The sequence below is a fragment of the Bos javanicus genome, chromosome 6, assembly GCF_032452875.1.
Source record: "Bos javanicus breed banteng chromosome 6, ARS-OSU_banteng_1.0, whole genome shotgun sequence".
NCBI lineage: Eukaryota > Metazoa > Chordata > Mammalia > Artiodactyla > Bovidae > Bos > Bos javanicus.
In genome coordinates, this window is record NC_083873.1 from 91,136,088 (window position 1) to 91,163,792 (window position 27,705).

The 27,705-nt window shown below is 39.8% G+C and overlaps 2 protein-coding genes across 7 annotated transcripts in view; one reads left to right on the forward strand and one right to left on the reverse strand.

Annotated features, from left to right (window-relative positions):
- Positions 1–9,491: 9,491 nt before the first annotated feature.
- CXCL9 (C-X-C motif chemokine ligand 9) lies at positions 9,492–14,332 on the reverse strand. The gene is made up of 4 exons (XM_061420507.1): positions 14,181–14,332; positions 12,695–12,821; positions 11,161–11,245; positions 9,492–9,776 (listed from the first exon to the last, which is right to left on the reverse strand). The coding sequence occupies exons 1-4, from the start codon at positions 14,239–14,241 to the stop codon at positions 9,672–9,674; spliced, it is 378 nt and encodes a 125-aa protein (XP_061276491.1). The 5' UTR covers positions 14,242–14,332; the 3' UTR covers positions 9,492–9,671.
- Positions 14,333–16,508: 2,176 nt separating this feature from the next.
- Positions 16,509–27,705, forward strand: part of ART3 (ADP-ribosyltransferase 3 (inactive)) — a 142,619-nt gene continuing 131,422 nt past the window's right edge. For 2 of the 6 annotated variants that reach the window (XM_061420544.1, XM_061420547.1), the window contains exon 1: positions 16,662–16,750. Coding sequence is in view for 4 of the 6 variants with exons in the window: in XM_061420539.1 (XP_061276523.1) it covers positions 16,631–16,750 (120 nt within the window). In the remaining 2 variants the exon portion in view is untranslated. Of the gene's footprint in view, positions 16,751–27,705 lie in introns of all 6 variants that reach the window. The other 4 variants (XM_061420539.1, XM_061420548.1, XM_061420543.1 and 1 more) reach the window with 4 other exon arrangements.

A 27,705-nucleotide genomic window follows, 5' to 3' on the forward strand; every position in this document is an offset into this window, starting at 1 on the left:
CTTTCTCCTGCTTTATTTTCCTCTTTTACCCTTAAAAGCCTCTGGCATAATATGTATTCGCTAGCTTAATTGTTTGTTTTTTTTTTTGGCTTTCTGCATAGATGAGTTTAATAAGGACCCTATCTTGTTCACTGCTCTGTCCTCCACACTCGGAGCCATGCATGGGCCATAGTAGGTAATCAGCTAATATTTGTTGAAGGAATGAACAAATCATTTCTAGTCTTCCAGTGCAATGGCACCCCACTCCAGTACTCTTGCCTGGAAAATCCCATGGACGGAGGAGCCTGGTAGGCTACAGTCCATGGGGTCGCCAGAGTCGGACATGACTGAGCGACTTCACTTTCACTTTTCACTTTCATGCATTGGAGAAGGAAATGGCGACCCACTCCAGTGTTCTTGCTTGGAGAATCCCAGGGACGGGGAAGCCTGGTGGGCTGCCGTCTATGGGGTCGCATAGAGTCGGACACGACTGAAGTGACTTAGCAGCAGTCTTCCAGTTCTTCGTTTGTGTGATTTATTAACGTAAGAACTGAGCAAAGTTTTCCTCAAAATCAGTGAGTGACTAACATGCAAATTCTACTTATTGTTTCATTAGAAACCAGTGATGGTGACTATGTTCAGAAAAGCCAGGTAGGTGCCTGATAGTCTATTTCTAATTAAAATATTTTTAATTGTTAGATTGGCCACTGGAGGGAGCTCTTGCATTTCTTTTTAACAAGAAAATTATACTATTTGACTAAAGACATACTGGCAACCCACTCCAGTACTCTTGCCTGGAGAATCCTATGGATGGAGGAACCTGGTAGCTTACAGTCCATGGGGTCGCAAAGAGTCGGACACAACTGGGCAATTTCACTTTCACTTTATACACAATAGGAAACTGGTATTGGAAGAAATTTTATTTTTCATATTTTCATCAGTTCTTTTAATTTTTTATTGATTTTCCTTTTCCCTCCTCTCTTTCCAGATTTGTTGTTGCTGTTGTTCAGTCGCTAGGTCGTGTTTGACTTTTTGTGACCCCATGGACTGCAGCATGCCAGGCGCTTCTGTTTCCCACTGTCTCCCAGAGTTTGCTCAAATTCTTTCCAGCTTTATTGTGAGTTTTATCCACAATCCCATCTATCCTCTCCTCTTTGTTGGGTTGGCCTTCAGGCGTATCTATCAATCCCAGGCTCAACATGGACTAGTTCCACCATCTTTCTTGAATTTTTTTGTCTTAAACCACAGTAGCCAAGTTCAGAAAGTCAAAGTATTTCTCAGAAACCAGCTAATGGTTTTTATGTTCTATGTGGTTAAACCTAAAACCTCAAAGCAAGGTAACATTTCAGCTTTCTTGGAGTGAATGATTTTGCATATAGAGAAGAGAGTAACCAGTTCCTTTGTAGATAGACCACTGCATATTGTATCATCTTTTAATGCGGTCCAGTGGTTAATATTCTGCACTTCCACTGAAGGGGACCCAAGTTCCATTATTGGTCAGTGAGCTAAGATCTTACATGCCACAGGGTCAAAAATAAATGTATAAAAATGTAATATTAAAAATAGCAAATAAATAACAAATAAACTAATCTCATTATGGGTAACTGAAACAAAGATTTGTTTTTATGCTTTTGCCAGATTTCTTGAGTGTGCCAGCTAAACCTGATGTTATTCACTGCCTAATTCTGTAAAAATCTACTGTTACTGCTGGATTAATTTAGTCTGTGTAAGACTGTTTATCTGACTGAATTTGGATGATCCAGATTTTCACAGTTATTGGACTCCATTAGGAAATTTTTCCTTTTGGGTCTCCAAATCTCCTATTACCACTACATAATTTTTTCATTTTATGGGAAATAGGGTAGGCTGTGGATAGTATTTTTAAAGTGCTTAAGCAAGGTATAAGATTTTGGGGTCCTTTTTCAGAAGATGAGTTATAGTAAGGAGAGAAAACATGTGATATATATAAATTCCCTATTTCTTTCTTTGCTTATAAATTACGCTTGCTTGCTTTTTAAAAACTTTCCATAAATTTTTAGGGAGAAAAATGTTCCTCTATGACCCAAATGATATAACCGTTGTGGAGAGATGTCCTTGAGCATCCACAACATCAAGGATTCTATTTTTTGGGGTGGAAATAAATGAAATTGATGAGAACACTTTTCACTACTCTCCTGGAATGGTCTCCTGATTATATCCTCATAGACTCAGTCCCTCTTTTGTCTGTCCCCAACCTGGGGGACCCACAGGGATAACCAGACAATTGGAAAATTCCATTTTAAAGTTGAAAGATGGAGTAATGTGAGAACTACCTGGACATTACTTGGCATCAGACTTGCTGGAGAAGAAAGAATGAAACTTTTTGAAGTCTTCCAATTTCCAGCTCATGTTATCAAAATTATCTAAGATTAGAGAAATGGGCTTCTCATATTTCAGCAGTCCTAAACTATTTCTGCAGTTTATCTTAAAATACAACTAAATTTTTTAAAGCAGTACAGGGGGCATCAATGTAAAAGGTGACCAGTTTAAGGTGTCCATTAAGCAAAACCTGTGGTGTACCAGGCAGAAAGCTAAAAAGGGATAGTGTTTGGTGTGTGTTAGTCACTCAGTCATGTCTGACTCTTTGGGACCCCATGGACCATATGGACTGTAGCTTTCCAGGTTCCTTTGTCCATGGGATTCTCCAGGCAAGACTACTGGAGTGGGTTGCCATTTCCTTCTTCAGGGGATCTTCCTGACCCAGAACTCGAACCTGGCTCTCCTGCATTGTAGGCAGATTCTTTACTGTCTGAGCCACCAGGGAAGTCCTGGTGTTTGGGGAGCCCTTAGAGAAATCTTAGAGATTATAATCTCTTGTGCTTTGGCAGTTAAAGAAGCAGCCATGAGACTTAGCTCCACGGTCCATGAGTGGCAGGACCAGAAATTTCTTCTAGTCTCTTGATTTTGAGGCTCTTGGTTGTTCTTCCATCTGAAAGTTTTCTCTCAGTGTCAAAAGTCTGTGTTGGGGGATATAGGAGATACTCATAAAGATAATAGCAGCTAATACCTATTGATTCAAATTTTAAAAAGTGTATGTAACTTGCATCATTTGGGTTCTCTGGCAGGCACTGAGACAGAATCAGATATGCAAGAGGTGTATTGTTGGTGACCTTTGTAAGAATAAAAGTGGGAGGAAGCAGAATTGGGCAGAGACTGTCTCAGACTGGGATGCAGACCTGCCAAAGTTTTAGTCAATCCAGTGGGGAGCTCCTGATGAAAGCTGCCCATCTGGTGGAAATGATAGGGTTCTAGTATTTCTTCTATACTCAGTCATCGGCTGGAGGGTACCCAGTGAGAGCATGGCCTCAGCTCAAAATCTGGGGTAAGTCCACGGTTCTGCAGCTGGAGGTGGTCCGTTAACCACCCTTACTGGGGCTAAATAGCAAGTTCTTCATTGTTGTTGGTTCTTTTCCTTGGCTGTACTGCTTAGCATGTGGGATTGTAGTTCCCCAATCAGGGATCAAACCTGTGCCCCCTGCATTGGAAGCATGGAGTCTTAACCCTTGGGCCACCAGGGAAGTCCTACAAGTTCTCTGTTGAAGGGTAACCCAAGCAGCACATCTCCAAGGCTGCCATATAACCCAAGTGGCCCCAAAGATCTGTTTTTCTGGAGTTACCTTCAATATCCAAATAAAGTGACCTAAGCCCTGGTTCCCTCAATTATGAAAAGTTTAAAATCTTTCTTAATATTTTTAGAGTCCCAGGCAGGCTGGCATTTAAAACTAAATGTTACACACCAGTGGTTTAAAGCTGACTATCCCACTATAGGAGATTTCTCACTGATACTCCATACCTTTATTATTGCAACCTGCTGTCTTTTTTTTTTTTTTTTTAAGATTTTCTTTTTTGAAGTGGACCATGGTGACTGCAGCCATGAAATTAAAAGACGCTTACTCCTTGGAAGGAAAGTTATGACCAACCTAGATAGCATATTCAAAAGCAGAGACATTACTTTGCCAACAAAGGTTCGTCTAGTCAAGGCTATGGTTTTTCCTGTGGTCATGTATGGATGTGAGAGTTGGACTGTGAACAAGGCTGAGTGCCGAAGAACTGATGCTTTTGAACTGTGGTGTTGGAGAAGACTCTTGAGAGTCCCTTGGACTGCAAGGAGATCCAACCAGTCCATTCTGAAGGAGATCAGCCCTGGGATTTCTTTGGAAGGAATGATGCTAAAGCTGAAACTCCAATACTTTGGCCACCTCATGCGAAGAGTTGACTCATTGGAAAAGACTCTGATGCTGGGAGGGATTGGGGGCAGGAGGAGAAGGGGACAACAGAGGATGAGATGGCTGGATGGCATCACTGACTCCATGGATGTGAGTCTCAGTGAACTCCGGGAGTTGGTGATGGACAGGGAGGCCTGGTGTGCTGCGATTCATGGGGTCGCATAGAGTTGGACACGACTGAGCGACTGATCTGATCTGATCTGATTTCCTAAAAGTCTTTATTGAATTTGTTACAATATTGCTTCTGCTTTATGTTTGTTTTTTTTTTTTTTTTTGGCTGCAAGGTATGTGGGATTGTGGCTCCCTAACCAAGGATTGAATCCGCACCCCCTGCATTGGAAAGCAAAATCTTAACCACTGGACTGCCAAGGAATTCCCCCTGCTGTTATTTTTATAGCAGGCTTTGACTCCCATCTCCTTTGGCCTCTCTTTTTGCTGTTCTAGGATTCCCAACACCCTCCCTGCCTGTCAGAGGTTAATTTCTGTTTCCTTATTATTTGGGGGAAATTTAGCTGACTTTCACTTTAACTTCCATTCCATAAAAACCCCTAGCTAGTCTTGCCCTAATCAAAAGCCCCATACCAGAGACATCTGCTTTGAGATATGTTCTGACGGTTTTAATATGGTAGAAGTGATTGCTGGCATCTCTCTTTTTAAGTAACATGTTTTTTCCTGTTAATGATTTCCCTTGACATTTCTCCTCTCACATGAATAGAGTGTGATACTAGTTCCCTTTTCTGGAGGAAGTTCAGGTTGTCTACTCAGACAGTGAAGGGAAGCTGATGGTAGGTGGTTGGGCCTACTTGGTCCCACACGCTACACAGAAGGCCTCATTCCCTGGAGATAGAAGTACCAGCAAATTTTCCTTTTTGTTGTTGCTTTTTTTTTTTGTAAAACAAATTCCTTATGAAAACAGTCTGCTTGAAGCAGTAAAGTGAAATAGCATATTTAAAGGATGAGATTTTTTAAATTATATAGCAAATTTTATAGTATTACAAATTTTGTATAGTATTATCTGACACCTTTCCCTCTAATCCTTTACCAGTTTGTCTCAGTTCACAATCTCATTCACAGATCTTGACTTGATTACTCATTTGTGATTCACTTACCTCCCTAAAATACAGGGTCAAACCCCAGCCTGGAAACTTGGTGCAAAATGCCTCAGGTGATCTTTTAGCCGGGTAACTGCCTAGGAGCTCATTAACTCCTTGTAAGGAAGCTTGCCAGAAAAGGCAATGGCAACCCACTCCAGTACTCGCCTGGAAAATCCCATGGACAAGGATGGAGGAGCCTGGTGGGCTGCAGTCCATGGGGTCACGAAGAGTCAGACACGACTGAGTGACTTCACTTTCACTTTTCACTTTCATGCATTGGAGAAGGAAATGGCAACCCACTCCAGTGTTCTTGCCTGGGATTCCCTAGGGACAGTGGAGCCTGGTGGCCTGCCATCTATGGGGTCGCACAGAGTTGGACACGACTGAAGTGACTTAGCAGCAGCAGCAGCAAGGAAGCTTGCTTGTTTTCCCTCTCACCTAATTTCATCCTCTCTATACCAGCAAAAAAAGCCCAAAAAACAAATTGACCATATTATCCCCTGGAGGAGAAAATGGAAACCAACTCCAGTATTCATGTCCCGGAAATCCCAAGGATAGAGGAGCCTGTTAGGCTACAGTACATGGGGTCGCCAGTCAGATATGACTGAGCAACCAAACAATAACAACGTAGAGGACTGTCCCCACATAAGTGGTGACCAACTGTTGCAGAAAGTGACTGACTGAAAGAGGGCACATGTCCATCCCTCCCCGGTGAGGAAGTCTCATTTTTTCCACAGGAAATCGGGATGTGACACAGGGTGACCTGACAAACGCATTGAGTGAAGCTGACTGTATCAATCGCTGACTTCGGGTTTATAGTACACCTTCAGTTCTTTCTTATTTTTCAGATGAAATATGTTATAAACACTCTCATTACATCTACCCCATAGGATGCACACATCCCACTTCAGAAAGCATTGCAACAGAGAGCCTGGGGAGAGGATGTCATTTCACTAAGGGTAGGTAGTAAGGGAAATGACAGGGTATTAAGTAAGGTGGTGGTCTTCTGTGACTTATGCTTTGAAAGGATCATTCTGGCTGTCATGAATGGTAAAGAATCAAGAGAAAAGTTGAGAAAAAGAAGCAGAAGAGAAAAGAGGACGCTACTGAGGTGGCCTATGAAGGAGACAATGATGGCCCAGACTATGGAATTAAAATACAGATAAAGAAAACTGGTTAGTTGGACTTTTGGTTTCATTTCTCCAACCTGTTTCTTCAGTCCTGGAAACATCTCTCTGCATGCATGAGATGTGAAACACATTCTGTTGTGAAGAAAGTGAGCAGAGGTAAATGGTGGGGGGAGGTTGGGGCTGGCAGTGGGGACTTTCTATGCATCAAGATCTATGCTGGGTCTGTTTCTCAAACACTCCTGGAGGAGGAACCTGGTGTACAGGGAGGTCAAAAGTGCACTTGAACCATGGTCATACATTTAATAAATGGTGGGCTTCTGATCTTAACCCAGATAGCTCAGAAGCCACAATCTTATCTCTTTTCACAGTAGCCTTTGAGGGCTTTGTCATATCACCATCAGCAGCTGTAAGCTGCCCAAATATCATACCTGTTTGGTCTATCAAGTGGACCTCAAATATACAAAGCTGATAGTCTCTATCCACTCCCAACTTCTAAAGACTCCACACTGCCCAAGTTTCCTGAACTCTAGAATAACTTATCCTATATCTGGGTCTCTGTAACTTCTTGAGGCTTTATAGAATTTAAACATATATAGTTTTAGGGTATGGAAAAGAGTTGGGACATTTATGGTCCCTTGGATATATGTCTTATTGGAATGGTATTGCCCTTGAGGATTAGGAAATAAATTGCATTGCATATAACTCTTGTAAGTCAGTGTTGTTATAAGGTATGTTGTCAAATTTTCTGTGAAGTTATTTTTAGTCTCCAAAGAGCCCTTTAAAGAGCTTCCATGTATTTATCTCAATTACACCTTGTTTGAGATGAAAGCAAATGAATAAGGATACATGAGAATTACTGTTAAACATGTAATAGTTGAGGCACATATTCATGACATTAAAAAAAAATCAAGACTTTTTTCTGATCAATGGTCCATTTATTGATAGCATTGTCTTTTTAAAAATTTTTAAAAATTAATTCTTATGGAGTATAGCTGCTGATAGCATTGTCTTAACAAAGAAAATATTTCAAAGTACAGAGTATAGATGTCAATACTGCTTTGAATTAATATTTGCTTAGAGCATATATGTATATATATAAATGATAATATATATGTCATAGCTAACTTAGTCAAAACATGTAGTCTTTGGGTATTAGTGATACACTGACCACTTTAGCAGTAAGATGCAAGGGAACTGGGTCAAACACTTAGATTATGGAACATTTAGATTTTTCGGGGGAGTTACATGAAAGGAGCTAAGAGTCTTACGACTAGTTAAGATGCTGTTTGGGATCACCACTGGGCAGCACTTAAAATCATCTGCAATATAAGGAGTGACAACATTTGAGAAACTAGACAGGGGTTAAATTCTGGCCTGACATCCTCTCTTATGCAGTGCTTGAAACGTCCTCTTTAAGAGGGTTTCCAAGCCCTGCAGAGGCTCACTGGGCACTATCCATGCCTCCACTAACAGGATTCACTGCTCCCTCTAGCACTTGGTGACTTAATACACTCTTCATGAGAGCTGGTGTGGTGATTGATAATCACAATATTCACAAACTTGGAAACAAGTTAAACTGACAGTGAAATTCACATTTATCTAAAATGGGTTTTCAGAAGGATCTTGGTGACTTTCTTGTCAGATCTTGGAAAACTGAGGCTTGTTAAGAACGGTACTGAAGGAATTTTTATATTCTGTGGGAAAAGGTTAGACACTGGTTGGTCTCCAAAGTGCCTTTCCATTGTTAAGATTCTATGATTCCAGGTATCCTGTATATTTAATTAAAAACAGTTTAGAATATCCACAAATGATTTAAATGTTTCCTTCTTATCCGTTGGAGAGGCCAAGTTAACATCCTGTCACAATAAAACAAGGATGCATCCCCAGAACAAAACATGTTGATCATGTGCAATATTTCTTACTGTGCTGAGAAGCTGCAGTGACCAAGATTAAAGCTGTATAACACACACTCAAAAAAGAAAAAAGAAAAAAAACAAGGATGTTGCATCACCCTCAGTCCTTGAAGTGATAACGGCCTGAAGATAATGAATAAAAGATGTTACCAGGGTTAGACTACATGGAGTAGCCAATTAACTCCTCCTGCTTTGAGGAGGTCTATTGTCCTCCTACCTGTAACAACTGCAATTAGGAAATGATTCAAAACCTAGTTCCACAGTATATTAGGCATGGTGGCAGATTCAGGGAAATAAACTGTGCCCCCTGCCCTCAAGGAGCTGACAATCTTGTTGGAGAATTAAAATGAACAAGTGAAAAAATAGTTAGAAAGCAATGAAGTGCTCACCTGTATGGTGTTGAACACCAGTGAAATAGGAGTCTTAAAAAAATCCAAGTGGAAAGATTCTGTTGCCGAGGTAGGATGAAAATGACCCTTGAAGACTGGATCAAGTGAGTATGTGTGAGGGGAAGGAGATATTTCCATGGGCTGTTGGGGGAAGAGTGAGAAAGCTGTAGACCCAGGTGAGGCAGGATGTGACCTGTGTGGTAGAGGGGGTGGACACTGAACCGTGGGAGGATGGTGAGGAGCTGGCTTGACTGAAGCAAAGGGAACAGGAAGGAATGAAGCGGTCAGCGTGGGCAGGCGAGATGGAGTCACACGGCCTCAACACCAGATGGAAGGTTCTGAAAGCCAAGTGCTAGGGGTCTTCAGTGGTGACGCACCCCCACCCCCAAGAGAAATAACTGGCATGAATCTCTCAGATACACTGTATATGAGGCCCACAGGCTGATGCAAATACAGCAGCTTGGCAAGGCCCAGCTCGACTCCAAACTGCTTTGCTTGCCAGCACGCTGCCAGGCTGGGGGCCTGCTGACCTGGGCCTCAGGATATTCTCTGGAGGCCTGGGAAGTCTGCAGCTGCTCTCCCGGGCAGCTGCTGTGTGTGGGCCGTAGCTGTGAGGACATTTGTCCAGATGTGGGTGTTGCTAAGACTGTGGGCTTAAGTATGAGGAAATTCAGAGGTCGGAGGTGGAAGAACAAAGACAAACTATAGCCTCTAACAACTGTTCACATTTGGATTTTGAAAAGCGATTTTCTAGATTTAATTACAATTACACAATAATGTTTTAAATTTTCTAGTCAGATCAACAAGCTTTTGTATTAAGATGCCATCCCTTTCAGGAATTATTTCAGTTAGTTAAAAAGAACCTGTTTTAACACAAGATAGTGGTTGGTGAAGTGGGAGCTCATGTAGTCTTCTTTTGAGAAGGACGTTGAGATCTTTTAACTTTTGGAACTTTCTTGGTTTTTTTATATTTTTTCCCTTTCCTTTGCTTTTTCTTTTGGTTGACCTGTGAGGAGACAGCAAAAACAAACAAACAAACAAACAAACCGGGGGGTTAGTGTTTCTCTATCTTACCATTTTTCCTTCCTTATATTATATTTGGACTCTCCAGACTGTGGTCTTTATTCATCCTCATAACCAGTTTAAAGTTGCATCACTCTCAGAGAGGCTCCTTTTGATTCTATTTCAGTTATTTCGATGAAGAAGCAATAGCCTTCTAACTGGTTTTCTTTTGCCCATTTTCTTGGCTACCCCCACTCCAACCTTGCTTATGACCAACCTCTACCAACTGTGGGGCTTCCCAGGTGGCACAGTGGTAAAGAATCTGCCTGCCAATGCAGGAGATGCAAGAGACCTGGGTTCAGTCTCTGGGTTGGGAAGATCCCCTGGAGTAGGAAGTGGCAACCCACTCCAGTATTCTTGCCTGAAAAATTCCATGGACAGAGGCGCCTGGCGGGCTACAGTCCATGGGGTTGCAAAGAGTCAGACACGACTGAATGACTATTGTTTTCTGAGAGGTTGGATTATCATCCAATTTTTACAGACAAGGAGATGGAGGCTTGGAGTGGGTGACTTGGCCAAAGTTGCACAGCTGGTATGTGCCAGAACTGCTCCTCTGTCAGAGTCCAGAAACAAGTTCCTATTTACATATGCTGTGGCCCTCTTCGAACTTAACCCCTCAACATTTCAAACAGGATTCCTCTGGCTTTGTCCTGGTCTACTTTTCTACCTCAGTCCCTTCACTCCCTCCACACAAACTCAAGCCATATTAATTAAGGTTCCCTGAGCACAGTGAGCTCTCTCATGATTCTAGTCTTTTTTTTACATGCTGTCCTTACCCTCCCAGTGAACCACTTATCCTTCAAGATCCAAATCAAATCACCTGATATGAAAAGTCTTCCTTAACACCTTTTCCTTGTCCCCACTCCTTTGGCAAAGTTAATTACTCTTTTCTCTATTATCTTCAAGATTCTTGTACATACCTTTATTTTATATTTTCCACATTGTACTATAATTAATTGTCAGAGAATCTGCTACAGCAGGAAGGGACTATATCTCATTACCTATTTTATTTTTTTTGGCTATGCTATGAGATAGTTCCCCGACCAGGGATTGAACCCCGGCCCTGGCAGTGAAAGTGTTGAGTCCTAACCACTGGACCACCAGGGAATTCCCTATCCTCGAGATCTACCATTCAATACGTATGTACTATATTGGATAAGAAAGACAAGCTCCCTACCCACATGGAACACACATTCTAGTGGAAGAGACAGACAAGTGATACCATAAGCAGGAATACAATTCCACATTGTAGGGGAAAAAAATGGTAGTTCTTTGACTTCCAAAGTTAATTTCTAAAAGAAAGAAAATTTTGTTTCTTTTTCACCCACCTGTTTCTCCCACTCTTTAATCAGTTCTTTTACTTCTGGTAAATCTGGGTTTAGGCAGGCTTCATTCCCATTCTTCATTGTAGCACTACCAAAGAAACAGCAACAAGTTGTTTTTTTTTTTTTTTTTTACTTTTAATGATTCAAATGCTTTCTCTTATCCACAGAATTCAATTCCCCAATTAAAATATATTTGTAGCATCTGGGACTTCGGTCTTTTTCCTGCCTTTTCATTTTTTTAAGTGACTGGGGGGACTTAGATACATTTCTAGGATAGCACATAACCCTAAATTTAAAAAATCCAACAGATGTATGCAATGGGAGAACTTATATCTAAAGATAATATTGGTTCTGTTATGCTGGAAAAAGCTATTTATGTTTAAATGAAAACATAAAATAGAAAAGTTGTGAATATATCTACTTTCCTCCCAAACAAGGAAAATGAGCATGAATTTTACTAAATTTTCTAGTAAAACAACTTAAAACATAATAAAATGTTTTCCTAAGACAAGATTAATGGACTGGTTGAATTTTTAAAATTACATCAGACTCCCCAGGAATAATTTAACGACTTTTTTCTTTAATTTCTGACTAATCTAAGAATAAAAGGAGTCATTCTATACATCATCCTTGATTTAGGCTTCAAAAAAATTTAAAATATGCATATCTTTAACCTAGCCTGGAATTCTAGGCTCCCTGTATCTCAGATGGTAAAGAATTCTCCTGCAATGCGGCAGCCCAAGTCAGGAAGATCCCTAGTTCTCCAGTATTCTTGCCTGGAGAATTTCATGGGCAGAGGAGCCTAGTGGGGTACTGTCCATGGGGTCACAAAGACTCAGACACGACTGAATGAATAACACACACATCTTTAACCTACCAATTCTAATCTCTAGAAAAATATTAATATAGGAGAGAATTAAATAATATTGATACAGTAACTATTTTTAATAGCAAAAAAATTGACCTACATTTAGGTTTGGTCATATACATTATGCTACGTGCATATAATAGAATAAAATTTGGTTATTAAAAATGACATTATTAGCAAAAATGATGTTATTACACAAGACTTAATGACATGAAGAAAAGTTCGTGATATAGAGCCAATGAAAAAAGCAGCTTACAAAAATGTATATGGTATATGATTTTGTTTTTGTGTACATATATTGTGTATATAAATATATGTATATGTACATATATGTTTTGTATCTATATATGTACACACAAAGCAAAAGTGTGTATATATACCAAGAGAATAACTGGATGGTAGAATTTAGAGAATTTTTAATTTCTTCTTTTGGGTAATTTACATTAAACATTTTCTTCAATGAACACATAATACTTTGGTAATATATCATCCTTGGTTCCTTATCTCTACCAGAAATTGCTTATTTTTTTAAGAAGAAAAGAAAGAAGTATACCAGATTTACGGAGGGGCAACCATCTGCATTTTAAGTGTCTGAATGGGCAAGTATTCCCAGGGTAGTACTCACATTAAATTTAATGCTGGATATGTGTTGAATGAGTTTTTACTTACATGATTTCAGTTTTCTCACAAGAAGGGCTTGGAGCAAATTGTTTAAGGTCCTTTAAGGATTTTGGATGGATCATCCCTTGGCTGGTGTTGATGCAGGAACAGCGTCCATTCCTCATTGCTGGGACTCCTAAGGGAAAAACAGAGGGTAGAAAACATCAATTGAAATATATGTCTTCATTTTGGTGATCCACCAAAATGATACATTTGACTTAGTAATGATTATTACTATCATCTACTGAGTGTCTTTCAATCATTATCACAAGATTTTGAAGTAGGTGTTATCTCCTTGGTGTTATATCCATGGGATTCTCCAGGCAAGAATACTGAAGTGGGTAGCCATTCCCTTCTCCAAGGGTTCTTCTTACTGGGAGAATCCCATGGACAGAAGAGCCTGGCGGGCTACAGTCCATCGGGTCTCAAAGAGTTGGACATGACTGAGGGACTAACACTTCCACTTGATATCATATTTTACAACCTTAGGAAAAGTGATTTTAAAAATATTCAATAAATGCCTATCATAGGTCAGATACATGTATACCTAATTCATGTGTGCTATGCAGATCATAGCTTCTCAAACACCTCCCAAAGCCATTTTTAATCTGACCTTAGTGTAATGAAGTTGGTGTTAGTTTCAATAAAAAGGTCTATTTATAGTAACTAATTACCACTAATTCTAATCTTCACTACTGCCTTGGTTTTCAGTAGTGCTTTAAACTTTCAAAAACTCTTTACACTATTTTCATTCCTTAATTTTTTCATTTAGTAGTAGGTAGAAAAAGCATAGTTATACAATCTCCATTTTACAGCTGAGGGAACTGAAGTCTAGAAAAGCTCATTAGAAAGAAAGGAAGGAAGGAAGGAAGGAAGAAAGAAAGAGTGAAGTTGCAAAAGAGTTGTAAAGTCCGACTCTTTGCAACCCCATGGACTGTAGCCTACCAGGCTCCTCCGTCCATGGGATTTTCCAGGCAAGAATACTGGAGTGGGTTGCCATTTCCTTCTCCAGGGGATCTTCCCCACCCAATGATCGAACCCAGGTCTCCTGCATTTCAGGCAGACGCTTTACCCTCTGAGCCACATTAGAAGCAGAAAAGCTCATTAATTTGCCACAAATAACAAAGGTAGTAAAGGTTGTTCCTGAGGAACAACCTCTCTGATTATCAGATACTTAATTGGTTAATCACAGACATACTTATCAACAAACTGTCAGGGTGGCAAAAATTATTGAGGAGACAAAGTCTCCCATCTCATTACCAAACAGTTCAACAAACATTTACTGAACACCTACTGCATGCCAGGAATTCACACATGTAGACTGAGAAGATTTGTATTTGACCTGGCAGGTCTATGCAAGATATGAACTTTGGATAACTGCCCACAAGTGACTCACATCACTTTCTGATGCATGCAAAGCATTGCAAGTCAAAAGGCTTTTATAGCAATTTACATCTCTGACTTTACCAACTTAATATAATTTATAATCCCTTACCTTGAACTCCAGTCAGAGTCAGGAAGATGATACCCAAAAAGAGAGGAGCACTTTTCTTCATATTGGTAGAGTGAAATCACTCCTGTGTTTGTTCTAGTGAGTCACTCTTTTATTAGATTTTAAGCCCGAGAAAGTCTTTAGAGAACATGCTCTTTGAAATCATATTTATTTAGGAATCCATTTCCCTCCTAAAATCTGATTGGCTGGTGGTCTTAGCTGATCCAGCTAAACTGGCCACAAACTTAATTGTGCTAGGGGAAACCCTACTCTCCTATCCAAGGGAATTTCTGCATATTTTATTTCTTTCCATTTCACATAAATGGGTAGTTTATAGTAAGAGATGTGAAACCATCAGCATTAGCAGCGTTCAGCACACACAGCGGCTCACCTGGATGAGGGACAAGTTATATAATGAATATAATAAAATTATACAAGAAGGGTTGGAAATGTTTCCAGATGGAAAACATGAAAGTCCAGATAAGTAAAACACTCTTCAAATTTTCTTGCTATTTGTAGAATATCTTTATGTATAATATATGGCCATTTTTTTTTTCTAATAATGCCTACCCAACAGTCTTAAACTATCAAAATACATTAAAGGCATCTTAACTCAGGGACTAGGTAATTGTCTACTTTGGTAAGTTCATTTTGTTTTTATGTGATTTCTGCTAGGTATTATTATTATTTTTTAATGGTTAGATTAATTAGAATAATGGATTATTTGAAAATAGACAGTTGGTACTACATTGAACTTAAAAACCTCTGTGTATCAAAGAAAATAATCAACAGGGTGAAAAAGCAACCTATGGAATGGGAGCAAATAATTGCAAATCATATACCTGATAAGGAGTTTATATATATAATAACTTCTACAACAAAATCCAAATAGCCTGACTGAAAAATGTGCAGACTTGAATAAACATTTCTCTAAAGAAGATAAAAAATGGCCAATAAACACATGTATAAAGTTCGACATTACTAATTGAAAGTGAAAGTGCTAGTTGCTCAGTCCTGTCCGGCTCATTGTGACTCCACGGACTGTAGCCCGCTAGACTCCTCTGTCCATGGAATTCTCCAGGTGAGAATACTGGAGTGGGTAGCCATTCCCTTCTTGGGGGGTTCTTCCTTATCCAGGAATCGAAACCTGGGTCTCCTGCATTTCAGGCAGATTCTTTATCAGGCCACGAGTTATTGTAATATCTAGGAATTTTTAGCACCCCAAGAACCGATTATTGTCCCCTTGAGGGCAACCCTTCCTCCCCCACATTGAGAATGCATGCTGCAGAGTGTGACGGGAACAGATACCAGCATTTTCTGTTACACGATGCACATGTTGGAACTGGTTTCTAGACGGATTATTATGCTTAAATACAATATTAAGAATTCTTTTTGAAGAAAACTTGTGGTGAACTTTGACACAGCTTATTCATTTGGTTTTGCTTAATTTTGGTAACAACTGTGACGTGGGTAGGGTGGAGCTGGGTTCTGGTCCCAGCTTTGCTACTTGAGTATATGTGACAAAGTCTGTGAGCTTCACTTCCCTCAGCTGAGAAAACTGTTACTGATCTCACAGGCTGGTGAAATGAATGGCAACAAGGAGTTTCAACTGCAAAATATCACAGAGACAGTGACCATTTTTTTTCTAGCAAAGAAAGTTATGTGGAAACTTCTTAGAATAAAGATCAAGGCCCAGAATGGTCTGCCCATGCCCACCTTCAAGTCTCTGCTTGCATCACTCTCTACTCCATCAGCTCTCCTTTTCTTCCTTCATTTCCTCAGAGGGGCGATGCTCCTTTCCTATCACACGGCTTTTACTCATGCTGTTCCCTGCCTGGCATGTGTACCTAATCTACCTCCCTACCCTACTGCTTACCTACCTTAGATTCTCAGGTTGGCATTTCCCCCGGGGAGACTTCCCTGATCTCCAGACTTGGTCGGGTCCCCCACCATGCCATTTCATGGCACTACGTGCCTCTTCTCATTCAAATGCCATGCAAGGCAATGTTATTAATACGTTATCAGCCATCTTATGCTTAACATCTCTCTTCCCACATGGCATTAGTGGTAAAGAACCGGCTTGCCAATGCAGGAGACTAAAAGAGGCGGGTTCAAATCCTGGGTCAGGAAGATCCCCTGGAGGAAGGCATAGCAACCCACTCCAGTATTCTTGACAGGAGAATCTCATGGACAGATGAGCCTGGACTCCAGTCCATAGCGTCTCACAGAGTCAGACACCACTGAAGCGACTTAACATGCACCACCACTAGAACAAGGAAGGCTTGCGAGGGCCCACACCTGAGTGCGGTGTCGAGCACAGTGCCCGTAGGCATTCAGTTAACCAGCGCGCAGCTGCGAAGGAACCTGAGAGCGAACTGAGGCTCCGGCCCTGGCTCCGTACTGCGCCTGCCTGCGAGGTGCAGCCGGGCTCTACAAGCGTGAGCGCACTGCGCATGCCCAGCCATTCAGCTTCCAGAACCTTCTGTGGGGAAGCATCTTGCGCCGCTCGTGGCCGTGTTGGGTGTTTCTGCTACCTCCGCTGCTCCCTGCCGAGAGGCCCGTCGAGAGGAAAGGTAGTGGTCGTGCGCCTCAGATCTCTGCCCTGTCCCCGATTGTGTCCCCCTCTTTCAATCCGAGGGGGCCGCTTTTCCCCGGCGGACGCCGGGAGTGGGGTCGGGTTTGCAGCTTCAGCGCGTGGCTTCGGCTGAGGCCGCAGGGAACGTTGGCCTCGGAGGGGCCTGGTCATGGGGCGAAAGCCTAGGAGGGTCGTTCGGCCTTGGGCCTTGGTGACTGGGACAGAAGACTTCTGAACAAGAGGAGGGGGCGTTGGGGTCAGTGAGGAGTCACTCGATGCCATGTCGTATTTTTTTATCCGGAGGTGATAAACTTTCTCCGGGGCTTTAACGTGTTTGGCCTGAGGGCTGGACTCCCCGCCCTCAGAGTAGGCCCGTACCTCCCTTCTTTCCCAGGCCTCCTGTGGGAAATTGTCCCGAAAATTTTGTAAGAAAACATGTTTCTGACCGAAAAACCCCAGCGAAGCGGCATTTATGGCTCGATGGGGTATTTAGGAGAAACAGAAACCCAGAAGAGGACCTTTCTGGCAGTTCTCACAGCCTTGGGAAGGGAGCCAAGGATTTTCAAAGCCTTCGAAACCAATAGATAATTCCCAGTTTCCCTTTGGATAGAGTTTTAACCTCTTTTGAGTCGGAAAAAACCTCCAGTTCCTGTCCCCGGAGGGAGGAGGGTGCAGGGGGAACCAAGCGCTGTGTCAGCCTCCCGAGCAGAGCAGCGTTTTGTCTTCACATGTGCTTGCCTGCCTCCCACTTCCGCCTGTTTGGTTATGGGGTCATTGTGGTCTGTTTAATTATATGCCCAGTGTGACCGTGCCGGAGTGAAAATCTGAATCTTCCCTTTTACTTTGAAAGCAGAAGCAAGTTTCTCTCATAGTGAAACTCCCCAGGCCTTTTTGAATTTCTCGCAGTGTGGACTTCCCCTCCTCTCAGCAGCTATTAAAGGATGCTTACTTGAAAAGAGTTTATTTCTTGAAAGTCTCTGCAGCCCCTACTTAGCGTTCTGATTTTTCCTTTCCTCCCTATGCAGGGAGTCATTCCTTCTAAAATATTATAGTATGCATGCAAGCACATCATAGTCGGTGGGGGCTGTGGTGGGATTCAAGTCCTGTCTGCATTCTCAGGTTAACAGAAAGGAACACGTTCTTCCTTTAATGATCTTAACATCTGGCCTCCTGTTTATATGTTTTATCTAAAGTTTACGGACTGGATTAAATATGTGAATAAATTGTCTTGAGATGGAATGTAAGTGCATCATTTAAAGGACAGCTGCAGATGAATGCTGGCAATAACATAACATTTTTGCTCTATGACTTTTGGCAAGTCAGCTTATAGTCTGCTGAAACATAACCACAGTGGTTGAAGCTGCTGTGTGACTTGAAAAAAAGTTATCCTGAAAAGGAAGAAAATATTTTTGTTTAAAATAACCATATTTCTTTGAAGTGATTGACATTAAGATTGCTTATCTAAGTAACTTTAGAAGAGGAAAACAGTCCATGTTCTTGAAAACCCTTCATTTGCTGTTCGTTTATTTCATCAAGCTTTTATGATTATTCTAGGACATAAATATGAACAATAATCTCTGCCCTTAAAGAACTCAGTTTAGTGAAAGAAAGCAACATATAAATTAGCAATTGCTGCAGAAGTGGTACGATAAAGCGTTGTACACAAGTTATTAGAAGTGCAGAGAAGGTCACAACTTTGGCTCATGGCTTCAAATCACAGTTGTTTAAATTAGGTCTGGAAGAGAGCTTTGGTTGGAATTAGTTACTCAGAGAAGGTGGAAGGCATGAAAAAGTATGCTAAGTTTTAGAAACTGGAAAAACTTCAAGAACTTTGATAAGGTTGAAGGGTAGAGTGATAACAGGGGAGTGGCGAGCAATGAGGCTAGAAATGTAGCAGGATCTAGAGGATGAAGGCCCTTGTAAATCCTTGTGGTGAGGACAAGTTGAAGGATTTTACCAAGGAAGTGACATGAGAACATTCACAAACACATGCACATACACCTATGTCTACATCTGACTCTTGTCACTAAACAATATCATTTTACGTAAACATTTCCCAGTATCTATGTAGTTTATACAATTTAAAAATGCTTCCTTTTATTTGTAGTCTGTTTATTCTCCTTGCTGGACTGAGCAGTTTCTGTTGTTTCTGTAATCAGTTCAGTCACGTCCAACTCTTTGCGACCTCATGGACTGCAGCACGCCAGGCTCCCCTGTCGATCACCAACTCCTGGAGCTTGCTCAAACTCATGTCCATTAAGTCGGTGATGCCATCCAACCATCTCATCCTCTGTCATCCCCTTCTCCTGCCTTCAATCTTTCCCACCATCAGGGTCTTTTCCAATGAGTTAATTCTTTGCATCAGGTGGCCAAAGTATTGGAGTTTCAGCGTCAGTCCTTCCAATGAATATTCAGAACTGATTTCCTTTAGGGTTGACTGGCTTGATCTCCTTGCTGTCCAAGGGACTCTCAAGAGTCTTCTCCAACACCACAGTTCAAAGGCATCAGTTCTTCAGCACTCAGTTTTCTTTATGGTCCAACTCTCACATCCATACATGGCTAGTGGAAAAACCTTTTGACTGTACAGACTTTTGTTGGCAAAGTCTCTGCTTTCTAATATGCTGTCTAGGTTGGTCGTAGCTTTTCTTCCAAGGAGCAAGCGTCTTTTAATTTCATGGCTGCAGTCACCATCTGCAGTGGTTTTGGAGTCCAAGAGAATAAAGTCTGTCACTGTTTGCATTGTTTCCCCATCTATTTGCCATAAAGTGATGGGACCAGATGCCATGATCTTAGTTTTCTGAATGTTGAGTTTTAAACCAGCTTTTTTACTCTCTTCTTTCACCTTCAGCAAAAGGCTGTTCAATTCTTCTTTCCTTTCTGCCATAAGGGTGGTATCATGCATATCTGAGGTAATTGCTATTTCTCCCCGTAGTCTTGATTCCAGCTTGTGCTTCTTCCAGCTCAGCATTTTGCATGATATACTCTGTATGTAAGTTAAATAAGCAGGGTGACAATATACAGCCTTGACATACTTCTTTCCCAATTTGGAACCAGTCTGTTATGCCATGTCTGGTTCTAACTGTTGCTTCTTGACCTGCATACAGATTTCTCAGGAGGCAGGTAAAGTGGTCTGGTATTCCCATCTCTTGAAGAATTTTCAAGAGATGTTTGTTGTGATCCACACAGTCAAAGGCTTTAGTGTAGTCAATAAAGTGGAAGAAGATATAATAGGGGTACTCTTATTTTTTTCAGAGATTTTACTTTCTTGGGATATTTTCTTTCTTTAGAAGCATAGACACAAAGATTAAAAACATTTTTATATCTTTTGAAACAATTTGACAGTAAGACTGGACTGATTTTGTAATACCTTCATCAGTGTGTAGATATACCAGTTTCCCAATTCCCTTGTCATTTCATTTACTTTTGTTAGTTTAATGTATGAAACTCAAGACCAGAGCTTATTTCAGTTTTTTGTTTTTTTACTTATTGACATTTTAGTTTGTATTGGCTTGATTTCTGCATCATCTATATTGTGAGGAACAGTTGTCAAGTGGAGTCAGGATATTAACATTATAAATGTATGTCATTTCTTTACAGACTTTGAATAGGAAGATCTAATCCATTTGCAGTTAAAATACTTGCTTTTTATATTTTGTTGCCTTCATTTCTTGCATAATTTTTTCAAAGTGTGACATGTTATATGAGCTGAATTATGTCCCCGAAAATTCATATGTTGAAGTTCTAACTGCCAGTACCTCAGAATGTAACTTTATTTAGAGATAGGATTTTTAAAGAGATAATTAATTTAAAATGGAATCATTAGGATGGTTCCTAAACCATTATGACTAGTGTCCTTATTAGAAGAGATGAGGATGCACAGAGGTACAGGAAAGACCACGTGAAGAAGACACGAGGAGGAGATGGCCATCAGCAAGCTAAGGAGAGAGATTTCAGAAGAAGCCAACCCTACTGACTCCTTGGTCTTGGACTTCCAGTATCCAGATTTGTGAGAAAATAAATTTCTATTGCTTTTAAGCTGCTCAGTGTGTGATCTTTTGTTATGACAGCTCTGGCTGAATAATACAACATACATACTGGAGGGGAAAAAAAAAAAAAAAATATATATATATATAGAAGAGTGTACCGGTATGGCTCAGTGACTTTTAACAGAGTGTCAGTAGCATGACAGTACCCTTCCCAGCTTCCCCAAAGGTAACTTGTATCTTAGGTGAGTTTTGTCTATTTTTGAACTATATAAATGGCATTATATGATATGTTTTTAGTGCCTTATTTCTTTCTCTAAATATTATATTTTTGAGATTCATTCATGTTATGTGTGGAGGAGTTGTTTGTTCATTTTATTTTTTATAATATTCTGTTGTATGACTTACAATGGGGTGTACATCCAGTTGACGGACTTTTTGATTGTTTCCCATTTGGTGTTATGAGCATTCTTGTGTGCATCTTTTGGTCCACACGTATATGCATTTCTCTTGAGTGTATCATTGGGAGTGGAATTGCTAGTTCATAGTGTGTATATATATTCAGTTTAAGAAGTCATACCAATTTATGCTTCCACTGTTAGTGAGTGAATGAGAGTTTCATTGACCCTCCATCCTCAGATATATTTCATCAGGCTCAATGTTTTTTCTTAGTTTTTATGCTTTTAATGATTTAGAAGTTTTTTATTATTATAAATACTGATTTTTATTTCTATAAAATAGAGATTGTCCATAATTGATTGTTTCAAACTATGAATTATTGCCTGATATAGTGTGAATTTAAGTTACTTGATCTCTAAATTAATACCTAACTTTCCCACCGAAGTTTGTTAGTGATTTTTCTCTGTTGCAATCAGCGACTGGGGCTAGAGTCATCTGAAGGCTTTACTGGACTGGATGTCCAAAATGACATCACAGGTCTTATCCGTGTAACTTCTTTCTTCAGCGGTATAGTCCTGGCTGTTAAATGGCTCCTGAAGACTCCTCCATGTGGCTTGCCTCTCCAGCACTATAGTTTAGGTGGTGGTGACTCCACTGCTCCTCCTCTCTCTTCTTCACTATGTAATCACTTTTGCCAGTGTTCTCTGTTTTGTCATAGTTTCAGTTCATTGTCTAGTGTCCTTTCTCTTTGGTCTGAAGGACTCCCTTTAGCATTTCTTGTCAGGCGAGTCTAATAGCAGTGAACTCCCTTAGTTTCTGTTATCTGGAAATGCTTTTATTTCTCCTTCATTCTTAAAAGATAGTTTTGCCAGATTTAGAATTTTTGATTGACAGAATTTTTTTTCTTTCAGAATTTAAAATACGTCACCTCTCAGCATTCTGGTCTCCATGGCTTTTGATGAGAAGTTGACTATTAATCTTATTAACGATACTTTGTATATGATGAATCACTTCTCAGTGCTTTCAAGATTCTCTCTCATTGGTGAGAATTTGATTATTATCTATCTCTTTCAGTTTATCCTGCTTGAAGTGCATTGAACTTCTTGGATGTGTAGACTCATGTGTTCTGCTAGATTTGGGAAATTTTTGGTCATTATTTCTACAAATACTCTTTCTATCCCTTTCTCTTTTCTCCTTCTGGGACTTGCATTGTATTACTTTATTTTATGGTATTCCATAGGTCCCTTAGGCTCTGTTCACTTTTTTCCATTCTTTTTTTTTTCTTGCTTCTCAGATGCAGTAATTTCAATTGACTTACTTTCAAATTTGCTAAGCTTTCTTCTGCTGGCTCAAAAATGCTGATAAACCCCTCTAGTGAATTTTTCATTTCATTTTTTTACTTTTCAGCTCCAGAATTTGTATTTGGCTCCTTTTTGTAATTTCTGTCTCTATTGATACACTCATTTTCTTCACATAGCATTTTTCCCAGTTTCCTTTTATTCTTTGTACATGATTTCCTTTAGCTCTTTGAGCATATTTTAAGGTGGTTGATTTAACATCTTTGTCTAGTAAGTCCCATGAATGTCTGGGTTTCTTCAGGAATGGTTTTTCATCAGTTCTTCCTTTTTGAAAGGGCTGTACTTTTGTGTTTCTTTGTATGCCTTTCTTGTTGAAAACTAGACATTCTGAGTATAGTAGGAACTCTGAAAATCTAATTCTCTCACTTGATGACTGAAACCATCCATTTGTTTCTTTACCAAGTATTTTTGCAAAGTGGGTATTCTTTGTTATATGTAGTCACTGAAATTTGTTTACTTGTGTTGTGGTCAACTAGTGACCTGACATGACTTTATAAATGTAGGTCAAGACAAGTAGAATGACATACAAAGTCTGCTCATGTATGTTAGGATAAATTTTATCCAAAATGAATTTCAGGAAGTTATCTTAGAGATCTGAATTAAAGTTGAATTCCAGATATTACTTTTGAATTTCTTTTTTCAAAATGAGATTAGATTGCATCCTTTGCAATATATACTAAATTTATATGGGAAATAAATGAATATTTTCTTTTGCATGTCAGTGCCCATAACCATGGAGAAGGCAATGGCACCCCACTCCAGTACTCTTGCCTGAAAAATCCCATGGACGGAGGAGCCTGGTAGGCTGTGGTCCATGGGGTCGCTAAGAGTCAGACACGACTGAGCAGCTTCACTTTCACTTTTTACTTTCATGCATTGGAGAAGGAAATAGCAACCCACTCCAGTGTTCTTGCCTGGAGAATCCCAGGGGTGGGGGATCCTGGTGGGCTGACATCTCTGGGGTCGCACAGAGTTGGATACTACTGAAGTGACTTAGCAGCAGCCCATAACCTAAAACCATTCCCTTTTGATTCCATCACTTGTTGGTACCTCAAGTCAGAATCTAAGTGGTATAATTTTGAAAATGTTCTTGGTTTACACCTTGCAGGCTCAAGAGGATCTGGAAGTCTTGAAATAGAGGAAGTAGCAGATGTGACAAAAGTTAGCTTTGGGGAACTAAGAGCACCTTTTGTATTGTACTATAGTACCCAAAATTTCAAACTTGATTTTAAAATAAAACATATACTCTCTTGAAACAAACAATGCCTGTTATGTTAGTAGGAAGCAAATGTTAATATATAGCATTTATGCTAAGGCTTACTCTGAAAACTTCCTTATCCTATCTTTGAGAATTTCTACAGCAAGCCAAGATGATTGTATAAACTTTGTTTTTTTTTGTAGTTTTTATTAAAAAAGGAATGTTGCTGATTTCCAGATTACAAAATTGGGTGTTTCAAACTGTATTTGCTACTCATTCCAAGATTCAAATATATTTCTCCTGGTATGTGCTCCCAGTTGAAAATTATGATCTAACATTTCAACTAATGTTATAGTGTCTGCCATTGTGAATATATCTTGTCTGTCTTTTCTCCTCTGGTATTTGTGGTATTTGTTAGTCAGGCTTTGTGGTTGCTGATGTGTAATTTGTGAAAATTCATTTATTACTTTAATTGTGAATTTTTTAAATTGGAGTATAGTTACTTTACAGTTTTGTTAGGTGAATTTTTATTTTGAGTCAGTTAGATGTAATGCATTGTGTTATTACTCATAATTCTGTTTCTACCAAAATGTATAATTCCAATTTAATTAGGTTCTGTTTTTATGTTCTAAAACACAGGTGAGATACTTCAGTAAATGATGGTCTTTGACTTGGAATTTTATTTTCTATCTCAATCCATTCTTTCCCTGCAAGCTAAATAATTGTTTTACTTAGTCCCAAAGTATGATGAGCTATTTACAGAGGTCTTTGTGAGTATATGAATGGTGGCTGTCTACAGTGCTAATGCTGTGATTCTTGCTTCTTGACCATGCTGAACTTCAGCAAGCTCCTCAATAAGAATTTCACTTAGAATTCTGTTTTCTTGTCACATCTTCCCTGAACACACCACAGCCCTAGGTCGTCTTTCCTTTTCCTCAGTAGCTCTTAAACTTAGTTTAGAATTTATTATGTTGACTGTCTTATCCTGCTCCCTTTAGTATTCCTTCTGAGAGATGATGAGCATCAGTTAGAGTGAGACAATGTAGATCCACATGCATTTCATTTTTTTGTACCTATTAGTCATCAGGAGGTATAATTGATCTGCATGATCTAAATTCAATAACATAAATACTATTATGACTGTAATCAAATTTTTAAAAATGAATTGTTAAGGTAATTAAACAAGGAGGCCGTTAGATTGAGGTGGCTTTAGTGCCTTGGTAGCCTACACCAGCAAACTAAAACCAGAGTCAGTACACTGAAAAAATGAAAACCAGTCAACTAGGTTTTCCCAAGTAAGGCAGCTATTTAAGCTGTGGTCAATCGAATACTTTCCTTGCTTTGCTTCTGCATCTTCTCTGTAAAAACCTCAGCCCTAGCTCCTGTCAATGGAGTGTTTCTAACCAGCTTTGGTTTGGTGCTGCTTGATTTGAATTAATGTTTGCTCAAATAAACTTTTGAAAAATATCAATGTGTGTGCCTCAGTTTCCCTTTTAACAAGACTCTCTTTGTTTGTTGTATAGAAGCTTCCCAAACGCCTTCCAGGTACCACTATAAGGTGGATCTGGCTAGGCTAGGTTTCCCAGGTGGCTGAGTGGTAAAGAATCCACCTATCATCGCAGGAGATGTGGGTTTGATCCCTTGGTCAGGAAGATCCCCTGAAGAAGGAAATGGCAACCCACTCCAGTGTTCTTGCCTGGAAACCCACTCCAGAATTCCATAGACAGAGGAGCCTGACAGGCTACTGTCCATAGAGTCACAAATGAGTCTGACATGACTTAGCAACTAAACAACAACCAAGCTAGACTACATATTGTTCTGCCTCTGTTTATGGTTGACTTCGTTACTATGTGGGCTTTTCTTAATAAAACAAAATTAATGAGATGAGAAGTCCAGTTACCTACACAATTTAGAATGGCACATTCATGATTTAGTCTCAATTTTACCCTTATTCATATAGGCAGAATATGACTTTGATCTCTTTATATCTCCTGTGATTTTAATAATATAAGCATTCTTTTATCCTGAGGAAAGTTAATATGTATCCTTGTAGTGTTTTAGTGATAACTTACATGTTCCTTTGAATTTAACACAAGGTATTTCTACTAACTGTATGTAAGATGTTTATCACTTCCAACATAATAGATTTCTTTTTTTTATCAGCATTATTTACAATACCAGTTATCTAAACATTAGTGTTTCCTACCTTTGATTGCTGGTGATATTTGGTTTATATATGTGCTTTTTTCCCACTGGAGTATAAAAATTTTAAGGTCAGATATCATGTTGTCTTTGTTGCCTCATTGGATCTTGAAGATAGTAGGTGCACAGTTCGTTAAGTTGAATTTGATTGAGTTGAGAATATGCCAGGAATCCATTTAGTCTCATATAGTAATCTGAAGGATGTCTTTAATTTCTAACAGCAAGTTTGTACCCTCAGTGGTTCTAGAAGTTTTTTAAAAAGGTGGTATTATGGTTAATAGTTCAGATAGTCTTGAAATTCTAGGAATACCTTGGAAATAATGACTATTTATATCTCCTTTAGGGCCAGATCTTGAAGTCAGCTCAGGTTTCTAAATCCCTAGACTGCCAAATATGTCCAGAGTCATTTGCATGTAAGATTACCCAGATTGAAGTGTGTATATTGATGTCCCTGTGGCCTGAAGTGAATGTTTTGCAAACTGAAATGGTCTGTTCAAGGTCTTGAATGAATTAGTACACTCATGGATTTTAGCCATTTGGAGGTTGTTGAGCTCTCTCACAGTCTGGTAAAGGCTACCTGTATGTGTGCATTTGTATGTTTTGCTTATAATTTTAGGAAACTGTTGAGCCTTGAAAACCACACATACCAAGGTAAAAGTCTTCTGGGAATGATGGAGTTGGACAGACTCTTTAACTCTCCTTAAGATGAGATTGATGTTAAACTTTTTTCAATTTCTCCTTTTGTCCTCTTTTCCTATTCTGTAGTAACTAAAGTCTCCAGTACTCTTGCCTGGTGGGCTGCAGTCCACGGGGTCGCTAAGAGTCGGACACGACTGAGCGACTTCACTTTCACTTTTCACTTGCATGCATTGGAGAAGGAAATGGCAACCCACTCCAGTGTTCTTGCCTGGAGAATCCCAGGGACGGGGAGCCTGGTGGGCTGCCGTCTCTGGGGTTGCACAGAGTCGGACACGACTGAAGCGACTAGCAGCAGCAGCAGCAGTAACTAAAGTAAAAGTAAGGGAGTTTTTCTCTTGCATCTGAGCCTAGGAAATGAGATGGCCATGTTGTTCTGGCTCTAATTAAATTTGAACAAAGTGGGAAAATGTTGCATTATATGTAAACAACATGCTTGTCTCTATCACAAGTGAAAATAAGACAAGTTATTTTTGGTTTTGAAATAAGTGTCTTTCAGAATGAAACCCTGTGAGGAGCATGGATTTCCCCTACTCTTAACAGCTTTTGGTGCTGTTAGAGCATTAAATTTAGTTTTAAAGCACATTTATTTTTGAAAGTCATGTAAGCTGCTGCTTAAAACCTAACCTTAATTCTATTTCCAGTCAGGGCCTCTCATAGTTTAGTAAACAGTTTGCCAGTACACATAGTGGATATTGTAATGGGAGAAGGTTGTCATGCCTTCTGTGCCTGTGATGATTCAACGAAACTAGTAAGCTTCTCTTTATTTCTAAGTTGACTTTCTCCTAAGGTTTAAGAGTGTCCCACCCAGGGATGCTCCTCTATTTGGGGCTTCCCAGGTTGAAATTAAAAGATGCTTACTCCTTGGAAGGAAAGTTATGACCAACCTAGATAGCATATTCAAAAGCAGAGACATTACTTTGCCAACAAAGGTCCATCTAGTCAACGCTATAGTTTTTCCTGTGGTCATGTATGGATGTGAGAGTTGGACTGTGAAGAAGGCTGAGTGCCAAAGAAGTGATGCTTTTGAACTATGGTGTTGGAGAAGACTCTTGAGAGTCCCTTGGACTGCAAGGAGATCCACCCAGTCCATTCTGAAGGAGATCAGCCCTGGGAT

What these genes read in the sequence shown, in the direction of transcription:
- CXCL9 (XM_061420507.1), bottom strand. Translation starts at nt 14,241, where the DNA reads ATGAAGAAAAGTGCTCCTCTCTTTTTGGGTATCATCTTCCTGACTCTG. An exon ending in GACTCTGACTGGAGTTCAAG is followed by an intron (nt 12,822 to 14,180) that starts GTAAGGGATTAT and finishes TTTTTCCCTTAG; the next exon opens with GAGTCCCAGCAATGAGGAAT. An exon ending in TGTGAGAAAACTGAAATCAT is followed by an intron (nt 11,246 to 12,694) that starts GTAAGTAAAAAC and finishes TTTCTTTGGTAG; the next exon opens with TGCTACAATGAAGAATGGGA.